Source organism: Manis pentadactyla, chromosome 3, assembly GCF_030020395.1.
Source record: "Manis pentadactyla isolate mManPen7 chromosome 3, mManPen7.hap1, whole genome shotgun sequence".
Taxonomy (NCBI): Eukaryota; Metazoa; Chordata; class Mammalia; order Pholidota; family Manidae; genus Manis; species Manis pentadactyla.
The window spans coordinates 185,576,229-185,590,918 of record NC_080021.1 but is presented as its reverse complement, the minus strand read 5'-3'; the positions used below and the strand labels follow the sequence as shown (position 1 = coordinate 185,590,918).

Here is a 14,690-nt window from a genome sequence, read left to right as displayed (position 1 = left end):
ACAAAGAAGGTGGAAGTTTAGAAGGTAGTATACCACTCCACAGACACGCTGTAGGAAAACAAAAACATGAAGGATAAAGTGGATACAAAGGGTAAGTGGATATTGGCACTTAACAAGGGGAGAAGAAAGACGAGCTTTCGACAAAAAAGAAAAGTTGGGGTGCTGGCTTGGGCATGAGAAGAGTTTATCTAGTTTAGTAACAGAAAGCCTATTAAGCATTCGGATAAGGTAAGGGAAAACCCCAAAAAGAGTAGTCTGCACTTGCCCCAAATTCCATTTCTTCATCTTTGATTTAACTCACTGTGGGTTGAATTATGTTCCTATAAAAGATGTTCGAGTTCTAATCCCTGGTACCTATCAGTGTGACCTTATTTGTAAATGTGGTCTCTCTGTAGATGTAATCAAGTTATCCAAAGACTGGTGTTCTCACAAGACAAATGTAAATTTGGACACAACGATATTGTGAAGACAGACAGACACACACAGGGAGGCATGTGAAAACAGAGGCAGACTTGAATGATGTATCTACAAGCCAAGGAACAGCAAGGACTGCTTGGAATCACATTGAGAGGAAAGACGCATGAAACAGTTTCTTCCTCAGAGCCTCCAGAAGCACATGACCCTGTCAAAACCTTCATTTCAGAATTCCAGCCTCCATAACAGAGAGAGAATAAATTTCTGTTGTTGTAGCCATGCAACTTGTGGCAATTTGTCACAGCAGCTCTAGAAAACGAGTACACTCATCAAACCACTTCATTTTGACTTCGTGCACTTATTATGGATAGTGGTCATTAACTGCCAAATCCAATGGCTCCATTTCATTACTCACCATCTTTGTTCATAGTAATGATGACACTATTGAGAATTTCTGCCTTAAAACTCTTTTTTCGTTGTTCCATAAGCATTTTTCTGGTTCTCCTACTCACTTTTTCAGGCAATTCTTCCTCAGTCCCTTGTTTCTCCATATTCTATCTTTGATGTTTCCCAAGGTTTTGTCCCCGTTCTTCTTCAATACTTCTACATACTCTACCTAAGTGAGCTCTTCTTTTCCTATGACTTCAAATGTTACCAATATGTCAATGAGTCCAAACGCTATGCCTGCAGCTCCCCAGCCCATCCAACCCTGACTCTTTCATGAAGTTGCTTGCCAGAAATTTCCTCTAAAATATCCCCTGGCACTCCAAATTATATCTTATAATCAGACCAATATTCTAATAGCCCAACATGTCCGGAAGTATAAACACTTATCTTTTCCCTCCATCAGCAATCACAAAAACATTCTCCATTACTGATGGCCCAGATTGTCTTGGTTTGTTCTTTTTTGTGCACCAGACTCATCTCCAGAGATAAGCTAGGACAGCAGAACCAAGCAATGTAATGTCTAAACACTCCTAAAAAGAGCATATGAATAAGGAATATATCCAAGAATCTGGGAATGAGTAGAAAAAATGCCTTCTGCTCATCTGTAACAAAATGACAGTTTCCTTAGTATAAGCTCCCTCCTCAAAAGTCTAGAGCCAGACTATTGCCAATTCAGCCACTTCTGGGGGACAAAAGGACGAATAGGAGAAGAGGGAAATAGATCCTTCTCATGAAGTATCAGGCAATCTTTCAGCTGCCTTTTTTCTTTAATGAAGTTTAAATTCTTTCATTCTTCAACATGCTCTTGGGTCCCTCCCTTAGCAAACTATGAAGTATCCTATAAAGAGATTTTCTCCATCTCTCTATATTGCAAATAAGACAGTTCGTACCTCATTGTCAGCTCCCAAGGCATTGATTTGCTCCAATTTGTAGGTCCAATATCTGGCTTCCTCCTCGGGGATATCTACGATGAAAAAGAATAAACCATATCACCAGGTTAATAATTTAAACATGGGTCAATAATACTTTATTCAATCAAAAGATCAAACTTAGAAGGGTGGTAGTGATGGACTAATTTCACTGGCTGGCTTGGTTCCTGCCATGAATATTAACTTGAATCTTCAGAAAAACCAAAATGATATGCTATTATTCTCATTGCATCAGAGGACTTAATATTGTTAAGAAATCAATACTACTGAAAAATGATCTTAGATTCAATACAATAGCTACCAAAATCCCAATGATGTTTTTGCAGAAATAGAAAACCCCATCCTAAAATTCATATGGAATCTCAACAGACCCCAAATAGGTGCAACAACCTTGAAAAGGAAGAATGAACCTGGAGTACTCATACTTCCTAATTTCAAAACTTACTACTAAAGCCACAGTAATCAAAAACAATGTGGTACCATGGTACCAACATAAAGACAGACATGAAGACCAATGACTAGAATAGTGAACCCAGAAATACACCCTTACATATATGGTCAAATGTTTTTTTGACAAGGGTACCAAGACCATTAAATGGATAAAAGAGTCTTTTCAATCAATGGTGCTGGGAAAACTGGACATCCACCTGCAAAAGAATGAAGTTTTATCCTTTCCTAACACTATACAAAAAAAAAAGTCACCTCAAAAGGGATCAAAACTTAAATGTAAAAGACCTAAAACTATAAAATCCTTAGAAGAAAGCAGAAAACAAAAGCTGCACAACATTGGATTTGACAATGATTTCTTGGATAGGACACCTAAGACACAGGCAACAACAGAAAAAATAGACAAATTAGACTTCATGAAAATGAAAAAGTTTTCTGCATCAAAAGACAACATCAAAAAGTAAAAAAGACAACATCAACAGAATAAAAAGGTAAACACAGTATGGGAGAAAATATTTGCAAATCAAATCTCTGATAAGGGATTAATGCCAGAATATACAGAGAACTCCAAATTCTCAACAATAAAACAAAAACCCAATTCAAAAACTGGCAAAGGACTTGACAGACATTTCTCCAATGAAGATATAAAAGTGACCACTAAGTACATAAAAAGATGCTCAACATCACTGATCATTAGGGAAATATAAACCAAAACTACAATGAGATATCACTTCACAATCATTAGGATGGCTAATATCAAAAAACAGAAATTAACAAGCGTTGGCAAGGATTTGAAAATTTGGAAACCTCATACATTGTTGGTGGGAATACAAAATGATACAGCCACTATGAAAAACAATATACTGATTCTTCAGAAAATTAAATATAGAATTACTACATGATCCAGTAATGCCACTTCTGTATATATATCTTGAAGAGTTGTAAGCAGAATCTCAAAGAGATTTGCACACCCCTGTTCATAGCACATTATTCACAATACCTAAAATGTGAAAGCAACCAAAGTGTCCATCAATAAATGAATGGATAAGCAAAACATGGTGATATACAGTTGACCCTTGAACAACACAGTTTTGAACTGCCTGGATCCACTTACACATGGCTTTTTTTTCCCAATAAATATACTAGAGAAGATTTTTGGGATTTGCAACAATATGAAGAAACATTTTCATTTCTTTAGCTTACTTTATTTTAAGAATACAGTATATATATTAACATAGATAATGTGTTAATCAACTTAGTTTTATGTTATTGGTAAGGGAGTCAAAAGTTATATGTGGATTTTTGACTGTGCAGGGATTGGCACCCCTAACCTCTGAGTTGTGCAAGGGTCAACTGTACATGTGATGGAATATTATTCAGCCTTAAAAAGGAAGCAAGTTCTGACATATGCTATAACATGGATGAACCTTGAGGACATTATGCTAAGTGAAATAAGCCAGTCACAAAAAGATAAATGCTATATGATTCCACTTATATGAGGTACTTAGAATCATCAAAATCATGGAGATAGAAAATGGAATGGTGGTTGCCAAGGGCTAGGGAAAAGAAGAGTGGGGAGTTATTTTTTAATGGATAGAGAGCTTCAGTTTCACAAGATGAAAACAGCTAGGAATATGAATGATGATGATGGTTCTGCAACATTATGAATGCAATAATACCAGTGAACTATAAACTTAAAAATGGTTAAGATAGTTCATTTTATGCTATGTGTATTTTACCACAATTTTTAAAAAGTAAAGAAAAAATAATCACTTCTATATATTTAAGATTGACTATAACATCAAAAAAAACAAAAACCATTTTTAAAACATCACATACATTCACATGTCTGGCACAAAAGAGAAACACTGAGGCAATATATGAATCAGATCAACTTTGGAGACATTCAAATAAATACCCTTTCTAGTAGTTCACATGACTGATCAAACACAGCCCTTTCTCCTTTGTCCCTCCTGTCTAAAATTTCACCTCCTTCCCCTCAAACCACTCTTTAGCAATTGTTGGCAATATTTCAAAGTCTTATAATAAAACCTTCAAGTAATCTACTACCTAAATTGTATAGCACTTACTAATCATAAAATGATATACTCTGCATTTGTTAAAAAGAAGGAAAAGGGGAGGAAGAGCTGCTGTGCTCCAGATCTATATGTTCTGGTGCAAAATGATTGATTAAGATACACTGTTAAGTGGAAAACTGTAAGGGGCAGCCAGTGTATTAGAATATGCTATTATTTGTGTTTTAAAAAGAGTTGGGGGTTTATATATACTCTTATTGAGTCAAAGACTGACTCTGGAAAGATACACAAGGAAGTTTTAATAGTGGTAGCCTACAAGGAAGAGAACTGATTTGTGAGGGTGATATTTTGACTGGTAACTTTTTTTTCAAATTAAGGTATCACTGATTTACAATCTTATGCACAGGTTTCACATGAGCAACACTGTGGTTACTATATTCCCCCTATTATCAAGTCCCCACCACATACCCCATCCCCATTACAGTCACTGTCCATTGACCGGATAACTTATTTATTTATTTACTTACTTACTTACTTACTTACTTATTTATTTTTTGAGAGGGCATCTCTCATATTTATTGATCAAATGGTTGTTAACAACAATAAAATTCTGTATAGGGGACTCAATGCACAATCATTAATCAACCCCAAGCCTAATTCTCAACAGTCTCCAATCTTCTAAAGAATAACGAACAAGTTCTTACATGGTGAACAAATTCTTACATAGTGAATAAGTTCTTACATGGTGAACAGTACAAGGGCAGTCATCACAGAAACTTTCGTTTTTGATCACGCATTATGAACTATAAACAATCAGGTCAAATATGAATATTCGTTTGATTTTTATACTTGATTTATATGTGAATCCCACATTTCTCCCTTATTATTATTATTATTATTATTTTTAATAAAATGCTGAAATGGTAGGTAGATGCAAGATAAAGGTAGAAAACATAGTTTAGTGCTGTAAGAGGGCAAATGTAGATGATCAGGTGTGTGCCTATAGACTAGGTATTAATCCAAGCTAGACAAGGGCAACAAAACATCCACGGATGCAGATTTCTCTCAGAACAGCGGGGGTGAGGTTCTAAGCCTCACCTCTGTTGATCCCCAATTTCTCACCTGATGGCCCCCCTGCGACTGTGCCTGTCTTAGGTTGTTCCTCCCTTGAGGAATCTTACCCGTCTCTGGCTAACCAGTCATCTTCCGGGGCCATACAGGGAAATGTAAAGTTGGTAAGTGAGAGAGAAGCAATATTGTTTGAAAAGGTTAGCTTTTTACTTCTTTGCAGATTTATGCCCTGTGGCTTTTATGCCCAGCATTTGTCTTGAGGTATTTTTACCACTTGAAAGAATTATGATACACGGTAATTTCGTTATTAGGCACAAATTCTACTTAAGGGTTGTAATTAGGAAGGAAGAAGAAAAGCTATAGAAGTAGCAGACGGAAGAAAACATGGGAAGATTGATTATTTCTTTGACATATCTTCTTGTAGAGTAACATAAGCATGTATAGGTTTTAAACTACTAATTAAATTGCACACACACATTAACATAATAGGAATACAGCTACATAACCAAAGCAGACCTACAATTACCAGCCATCTCCAGTGAAACCAAGAAAACCAGATAGGCACCCTAGGCATTTGTGAAAACTTATCACTATGATGGATATTGTCTAACGGAATTTGAATAGTTTGAGAAAAATTAGACAAATTAAAACAACACATTCCTGGGAACTATTCACATCCCATATGTTCTTTTAACAGCAGATAGTCTGTAGTTGCAAGATTTTGGAGCGCTGCAACTTGCACTCCTCCTAATTCTTGGTTGAGTTCTGACAGTATAGATCCAGTCAAATTTGTTGTTTTACTGTATGCACAGGCCAGCTTAGATATCTCCTTCTTCAACCCAATGGCAAGTCCAGGAACGGGTGGGATGAATGCAGCTACAACTGCAACAGCGCCAGGATCTTTGCTGAAGTTTCTTGATGATCATCTTCTGGAATGACTCTTTCAGAGAATGTTGATGTTGGAAGTTCTTCTTCACATCGTATCTTAATTCGTTTTCTGGGTAGCCAAATACGGCTTTGATCCTTTGTATAAACACAAACAAACCCTTTGCCCACACTTTGATATGCCCTTTATATCATTGTGAAGAACTTATTGGAGATCACCACACAGGAACTGCTTTTTTTTTTTTTTAAAGAAAGGAATATTATCAGAAAAATGTACTTCCATAGATGATCATCTGACACCCTTTAAATGATCAAAATTAGGGATATTTAAAGCATGCATTAATTGTTGATTTACAGGTAGTTTTATCCTATCAGGGAGTAATCCCCCTTTTCTTTCTTTTTTTTTTTTGTTACCATTAATCTACAAATACAAGAAGAATATTATGGTTACTAGGCTCTCCCCTATACCAGATCACCTCCACAAACCCCTTTACAGTCACTGTCCATCAGCATAGCAAAATGTTATAGAATCACTACTTGTCTTCTCTGTGTTGGATAGCCCTCCCCTTTCTCCCACCCCCCCATTATGCATGCTAATCATAATACCCCCTTTCTTCTTCCCCCCCCTTATCCCTCCCTACCCACCCATCCTCCCCAGTCCCTTCCCTTTGGTACCTGTTAGTCCATTCTTGGGTTCTGTGATTCTGCTACTGTTTTGTTCCTTCAGTTTTTCCTTTGTTCTTATACTCCACAGATGAGTGAAATCATTTGGTATTTCTCTTTCTCTGCTTGGCTTATTTCACTGAGCATAATACCCTCTAGCTCCATCCATATTGTTGCAAATGGTAGGATTTGTCTTATTCTTATGGCTGAGTAATATTCCATTGTGTATATGTACCACATCTTCTTTATTCATTCATCTAATGATGGACACTTAGGTTGCTTCCAATTCTTGGCTATTGTAAGTAGTGCTGTGATAAACATAGGGGTGCATCTGTCTTTTTCAAACTTGAGTGCTGCATTCTTAGGGTAAATTTCTAGGAGTAGAATTCCTGGGTCAAATGGTAACTCTATTTTGAGCCTTTTGAGGAACCTCCATACTGCTTTCCACAATGGTTGAACTAATTTACATTCCCACCAGCAGTGTAGGAGGGTTCCCCTTTCTCCACAACCTCGCCAACATTTGTTGTTGTTTGTCCTTTGGATGGAAGCCATCCTTACTGGTGTGAGGTGATACCTCATTGTGGTTTTAATTTGCATTTCTCTGATAATTAGCGATGTGGAGCATCTTTTCATGTGTCTGTTGGCCATCTGTATTTCTTTTTTGGAGAACTGTCTGTTCAGTTCCTCTGCCCATTTTTTAATAGGATTATTTGTTTTTTGTTTGTTGAGGTGGGTGAGCTCTTTATATATTTTGGACGTCAAGCCTTTATAAGATCTGTCATTTACAAATATATTCTCCCATACTATAGGGTACCTTTTTGTTCTATTGATGGTGTCTTTTGCTGTACAGAAGCTTTTCAGCTTAATATAGTCCCACTTGTTCATTTTTGCTGTTGTTTTCCTTGCCCGGGGAGATATGTTCAAGAAGAGGTCACTCATGTTTATGTCTAAGAGGTTTTTGCCTATGTTTTCTTCCAAGAGCTTAATGGTTTCATGACTTACATTCAGGTCTTTGATCCATTTTGAGTTTACTTTTGTATATGGGGTTAGACAATGGTCCAGTTGCATTCTCCTACATGTAGCTGTCCAGTATTGCCAGCACCATCTGTTGAAGAGACTGTCATTTTGCCATTGTATGTCCATGGCTCCTTTATCAAATATTAATTGACCATATATGTCTGGGTTAATGTCTGGATTCTCTAGTCTGTTCCATTGGTCTGTGGCTCTGTTCTTGTGCCAATACCAAATTGTCTTGATTACTATGGCTTTATAGTAGAGCTTGAAGTTGGGGAGTGAGATCCCCCCTACTTTATTCTTCTTTCTCAGGATTGCTTTGGCTATTCGGGGTCTTTGGTGTTTCCATATGAATTTTTGAATTATTTGTTCCAGTTCATTGAAGAATGTTGCTGGTAGTTGCATAGGGATTGCATCAAATCTGTATATTGCTTTGGGCAGGATGGCCATTTTGACGATATTAATTCTTCCTGGCTACGAGCATGGGATGAGTTTCCATTTGTTAGTGTCCCCTTTAATTTCTCTTAAGAGTGACTTGTAGTTTTCAGGGTATAGATCTTTCACTTGTTTGGTTAGGTTAATTCCTAGGTATTTTATTCTTTTTGATGCAATTGTGAATGGAATTGTCTTCCTGATTTCTCTTTCTATTAGTTTATTGTTAGTATATAGGAAAGCCACAGATTTCTGTGTGTTAATTTTGTATCCTGCATCTTTGCTGTATTCCGATATCAGTTCTAGTAGTTTTGGAGTGGAGTCTTTAGGGTTTTTTATGTACAATATCATGTCATCTGCAAATAGTGACAGTTTGACTTCTTCTTTACCAATCTGGATTCCTTGTATTTCTTTGTTTTGTCTAATTGCTGTGGCTAGAACCTCCAGTACTATGTTAAATAACAGTGGAGAGAGTGGGCATCCCTGTCTTGTTCCCGATTGCAGAGGAAAAGCTTTCAGCTTCTCACTGTTCAGTATAATGTTGGCTGTGGGTTTATCATGTATGGCCTTTATTATGTTGAGGTACTTGTCCTCTATACCTATTTTGCTGAGAGTTTTTATCATGAATGGATGTTGAATTTTCTCAAATGCTTTTTCAGCATCTATGGAGATGATCATGTGGTTTTTGTCTTTCTTTTTTTTGATGTGGTGGATGATGTTGATGGATTTTCGAATGTTGTACCATCCTTGCATCCCTGGGATGAATCCCACTTGGTCATGGTGTATGATCCTTTTGATATATTTTTGAATTCGGTTGGCTAATATTTTATTGAGTATTTTTGCATCTTCTTTCATCAGGGATATTGGCCTGTAATTTTCTTTTTTGGTGGGGTCTTTGCCTGGTATTGGTATTAGGGTGAAGTTGGCTTCATAGAATGAGTTTGGGAGTATTCCCTCCTCTTCTTTTTTTGGAAAACTTTAAGGAGAATGGGTATTATGTCTTCTCTGTGTGTCTGATAAAATTCCGAGGTAAATCCGTCCGGCGCGGGGGTTTGCTCTTGGGTAGTTTTTTGAGTACCGTTGCAATTTCTTTGCTCGTAATTGGTTTGTTTAACTTTTGTGTTTCTTTCTGGGTCAGTCTTGGAAGGTTGTATTTTTCTAGGAAGTTGTCCATTTCTTCTAGGTTTTCCAGCTTGTTGGCATATAGGTTTTCATAGTAGTCTTTAATAATTCTTTGTATTTCTGTGGAGTCTGTCGTGATTTTTCCGTTCTCATTTCTGATTCTGTTGATGTGTGTTGATTCTCTTTTTCTCTTAATAAGTTTGGCTAGAGGCTTATCTATTTTGTTTATTTTTTCGAAGAACCAGCTCTTGGTTTCATTGATTTTTGCTATTGTTTTATTCTTTTCAATTTTGTTTATTTCTTCTCTGATCTTTATTATGTTCCTCCTTCTGCTGACTTAAGGCTTCATTTGTTCTTCCTTTTCCAGTTTCGATAATTGTGATGTTAGACTATTGATTTGGGATTGTTCTTCCTTCTTCAAGTGTGCCTCGATCACTATATACTTTCCTCTTAAGACTGCCTTCACTCCATCCCACAGGAGTTGAGGCTTTGTGTTGTTGTTGTCATTTGTTTCCATATATTCCTTGATCTCTATTTTAATTTGTTCGTTGATCCATTGATTATTTAGGAGCATGTCATTAAGCCTCTAAGTGTTTGTGAGCCTTTTTGTTTTCTTTGTAGAATTTATTTCTAGTTTTATGCCTTTGTGGTCTGAAAAGTTGGTTGGTAGGATTTCAATCTTTTGGAATTTTCTGAGGCTCTTTTTGTGGCCTAGTATGTGGTCTATTCTGGAGAATGTTCCATGTGCACTTGAGAAGAATGTATATCCCGTTGCTTTTGGATGTACAGTTCTATAGATGTCTATTAGGTCCATCTGCTCTACTGTGTTGTTCAGTGCTTCCGTGTCCTTACTTATTTTCTGCCCGGTGGATCTATCCTTTGGGGTGAGTGGTGTGTTGAAGTCTCCTAGAATGAATGCATTGCAGTCTATATCCCCCTTTAGTTCTGTTAGTATTTGTTTCACATATGCTGGTGCTCCTGTGTTGGGAGCATATATATTTAGAATGGTTATATCCTCTTGTTTGACTGAGCCCTTTATCATTATGTAGTGTCCTTCTCTATCTCTTGTTACTTTCTTTGTTTTGAAGTCTATTTTGTCTGATATTAGTACTGCAACCCCTGCTTTCTTCTCACTGTTGTTTGCTTGAAATATGTTTTTCCATCCCTTGACTTTTAGTCTGTGCATGTCTTTGGGTTTGAGGTGAGTTTCTTGTAAGCAGCATATAGATGGGTCTTGCTTTTTTATCCATTCTATTACTGTGTCTTTTGATTGGTGCATTAAGTCCATTTACATTTAGGGTGACTACAGAAAGATATGTACTTATTGCCATTGCAGGATTTAAATTCATGGTTACCAAAGGTTCAAGGTTAGCCTCTTTAGTATCTTACTGCCTAACTTAGCTCACTTATTGAGCCATTATATACACTGTCTGGAGATTCTTTTCTTCTCTCCCTTCTTATTCCTCCTCCTCCATTCTTCATATGTTGGGTGTTTTGTTCTGTGCTTTTTTTAAGAGTGCTCCCATCTAGAGCAGTCCCTGTAAGATGCACTGTAGAGGTAGTTTGTGGGAGGCAAATTCCCTCAGCTTTGCTTGTCTGGGAATTGTTTAATCCCTCCATCATATTTAAATGATAATCGTGCTGGATACAATATCCTTGGTTCAAGGCCCTTCTGTTTCATTGCATTAAATATATCATGCCATTCTCTTCTGGCTTGCAAGGTTTCTGTTGAGAAGTCTAATGATAGCCTGATGGGTTTTCCTTTATAGGTGACCTTTTTCTCTCTAGCTGCCTTTAACACTCTTTCCTTGTCCTTGATCTTTGCCATTTTAATTATTATGTGTCTTGGTGTTGTCCTCCTTGGGTCCTTTCTGTTGGGAGTTCTGTGTATTTCCGTGGTCTGTTCGATTATTTCCTCCCCCAGTTTGGGGAAATTTTCAGCAATTATTTCTTCAAAGACACTTTCTATTCCTTTTACTCTCTCTTCTTCTTCTGGTACCCCTATAATACAGATATTGTTCCTTTTGGATTGGTCACACAGTTCTCTTAATATTGTTTCATTCCTGGAGATCCTTTTATCTCTATGTCAGCTTCTATGCATTCCTGTTCTCTGGTTTCTATTTCATCAATGGCCTCTTGCATCTTATCCATTCTCCTTATAAATCCTTCCAGAGTTTGTTTCACTTCTGTAATCTCCTTCCTGGCATCTGTGATCTCCCTCCGGACTTCATCCCTTAGCTCTTGCATATTTCTCTGCATCTCCGTCAGCATGTTTATGATTTTTATTTTGAATTCTTTTTCAGGAAGACTGGTTAGGTCTGTCTCCTTCTCTGGTGTTGTCTCTGTGATCTTGGTTTGCCTGTAATTTTGCCTTTTCATGGTGATAGAAATAGTTTGCAGACCTGGGACGAGTGACGGCTGGAAGAACTTCCCTTCTTGTTGGTTTGTGGCCTTCCTCTCCTGGGAGAACAGCGACCTCTAGTGGCTTGTGCTGGGCAGCTGCGCGCAGACAGGGCTTCTGCTTCCTGCCCGGCTGCTAGGAGTTTATCTCCGCTGTTGCTGTGGGCATGGCCTGTCTCGGGCTGCTACTCCAAAATGATGGAGCCACGTTGGAGGGGGAGTGGCTGGGAGGTTATTTATCTCCGTGAGGGGCCTCCGTGCTCCCTGCTGCCCAGGGGGTTAGAGTGCCCAGAGATCCCCAGATTCCCTGCCTCTGGACTAAGTGTCCTGCCCTGTCCCTTTAAGACTTCCAAAAAGCACTAGCCAAAACAAAACAAAACAAAACAAAAACAAAAAAACAACAACAAAAATTAAATAATAAAAAAATAAAAATAAAAGGCGCTCGCTTGCTTTTCTCTGTCCTATGGCCTGGCCTCAGGGACCCGCTCACCAGTCTTACTGCCCTTTTTCCCTAGTATCCAGGACCCCTGTGTCTGCGCTCTGGTCTGGATGGCTGGGGCTGGGTGTTCAGCAGTCCTGGGTTCCCTCTCCCTCCCTGATCCAACTCCTCTCATCCCACAGGGAGCTGGGGGGAGGGGCACTCGGGTCCCGCCGGGCTGGGGCTTGTATCTTACCCCCTTCGCAAGGCACTGGGTTCACGCAGGTGTGGATGTGGTCTGGATGTTGTCCTGTGTCCTCTGGTCTCTATTCTAGGAAGTGTTGTCTTTGTTATATTTTCATAAATATATGTGGTTTTGGGAGGAGATTTCTGCTGCTCTACTCACGCTGCCATCTTGGCTCCACCCTCTGGATAACTTTTTAAACCATTGGGCATGTTATTACTGCCTCAACCCTCAAAATAGTTTTAAAAAAAATAGAGATATACAAGGATGTTTATTGAAATACTATTTACAATAGTACAAACTCTGAAAGATCAAAATATCCAGCAAGAGGAGTGGTTAAATGTATTACAATTTAAATTAAAAGCCTAGGCTCTGGAGCCAAGCCAAACCATTCAGGTTTAAGTCCTGACTTTACCACTTACCAGTTATGTGACTTTGGGCAAGTATGTAAATACCCTTTGCCTGAGTTTCCTCACCTCTAAAATGGAAATAATAATTGGGCCTACCTCAAAGATTGAATTAAATCAGATACATATGTAAATGCTTATTCATAGACCCACAGGCACACACCAATTGGTCAACAAATGTTATTTTTATTATTATTGTGGAGTCATACAATAAAATAAAATCAACCATTGAAAATATTATAGAGGAAAAACATATTTTAATTGTAATTAGTGAATAAAACAGGTTAAAATGTAATATACAGTGCCATTTTATAGGACAAACCATATATGCATATGAAAAAACTAAAAGAAATATCAACATGTAAAAACATCTCTAGTTGGTGAGATTGTAAAAAAAATTTTACATCCTTCTGCATACCTGTATTTTCTGAACTTTCAACATAATAAAAATGTTACAAGTCACTATTTTTAAAAGATGGTAAGAAATTGAATAGAATATTTCACAGGTTTCTGAATTATCCAAAAAAAAAATTCCTTTGCTAAAATATGGCATGTTATAAGCTAAAATTCTTCCTTTAAAACTCTACCCTAAATGTGGTTATCATAAAGGCAAAAGCTTAGCACACTCACATTAACTTGTGTCAAAGACAGACTTTACCTATCTGAGATATTATCTTAATATTTATTTAAAAAACATTAGGAACCTATGACGTGCCAAGTAAACACTACAGATACCAAAATAAACTACAGAAGGGCCCTCATGAAACTGAAAATCTAGACAGCAATGTACACTACTATCTGTGACACAATATAAGTCACGCGGAGTTGAAAGAGGAATGTTTAAAATGCAATGAAGGATGAATGTTTTTTTAAAATGCAATGATGGATGGACTGACAGACTTCTAGCATGATGATTTAAGTTCCACAGACTCACTCCCTAAAAAAACTGTATGTGTAAAGAAAAAAGTCATTTAAAGTCTCTGGAAATGGCAAGCAAACAGCAAATCAAATATTTATTCAAGAAAATCTACTCAAACTTTAACAATAGCCAATTTCTGTGGTCTTCTAAATCAAGACACACTCCTATCTTCCCCCTCCAATTTGATAAGACAGAAACTCCATTCCAGACAAGTGTAGCCAGAAACACAGCACTAAGAATTCAAGCAACTCAGGCATAAGCAAGAACTCCAATTGCTTTTTCTCTCATCTGCAATTTGGCTTACAGACACACAAAAGGTCTTCCTTTCTATTTTTCTGAAGTAATAGTTGTTCCGGATTTTTTCTGAGCTTATCAGAAAATCACACCATTTTAGCTTAAATAACCGTAAGGTAAAAAATGCAGATTAAAATCATAAAATAGCAGCAATAACAATTACACATAAATATCAATAATGTGAACAGTCAAAATTCAAATTGAACTAATAAATTAAACAAGATCCATTTAAACCAATTTGACAGAAAGGACCTAAAAATTGGAAAATACAAAATGTCAGCAAAGATGTGCAGAAAAGGTATCTCAGATACAATCGGTAAGAATATAATTGGTATAATCTTTTTGAGCAGTAACTTGGTGATACTATGACCCATTCCTTAAATTCTACTGTAAGGAATTTATCCTAGACTCATAATGGGCACAGATATACAAAGATGTTTGTTGCAGCAGTATGTAATATCAAAAAATGTAAATAATCTACATGTTAACAAACAAAGGATTGCTTAATTTATGGCATAGGCAGCTGTTCATATCAGCAAGATAGACCT

The 14,690-nt window shown here is 37.2% G+C and overlaps 1 protein-coding gene across 6 annotated transcripts in view; it reads right to left on the bottom strand.

Moving 5' to 3' along the window:
* Positions 1–14,690, bottom strand: part of UNC13B (unc-13 homolog B) — a 302,361-nt gene that overhangs the window by 181,520 nt on the left and 106,151 nt on the right. For all 6 annotated transcript variants that reach the window (XM_057498809.1, XM_057498808.1, XM_057498810.1 and 3 more), the window contains one exon: positions 1,752–1,825. In XM_057498809.1, coding sequence (XP_057354792.1) covers positions 1,752–1,825 — 74 coding nt within the window. The remainder of the gene's footprint in view (positions 1–1,751; positions 1,826–14,690) is intronic.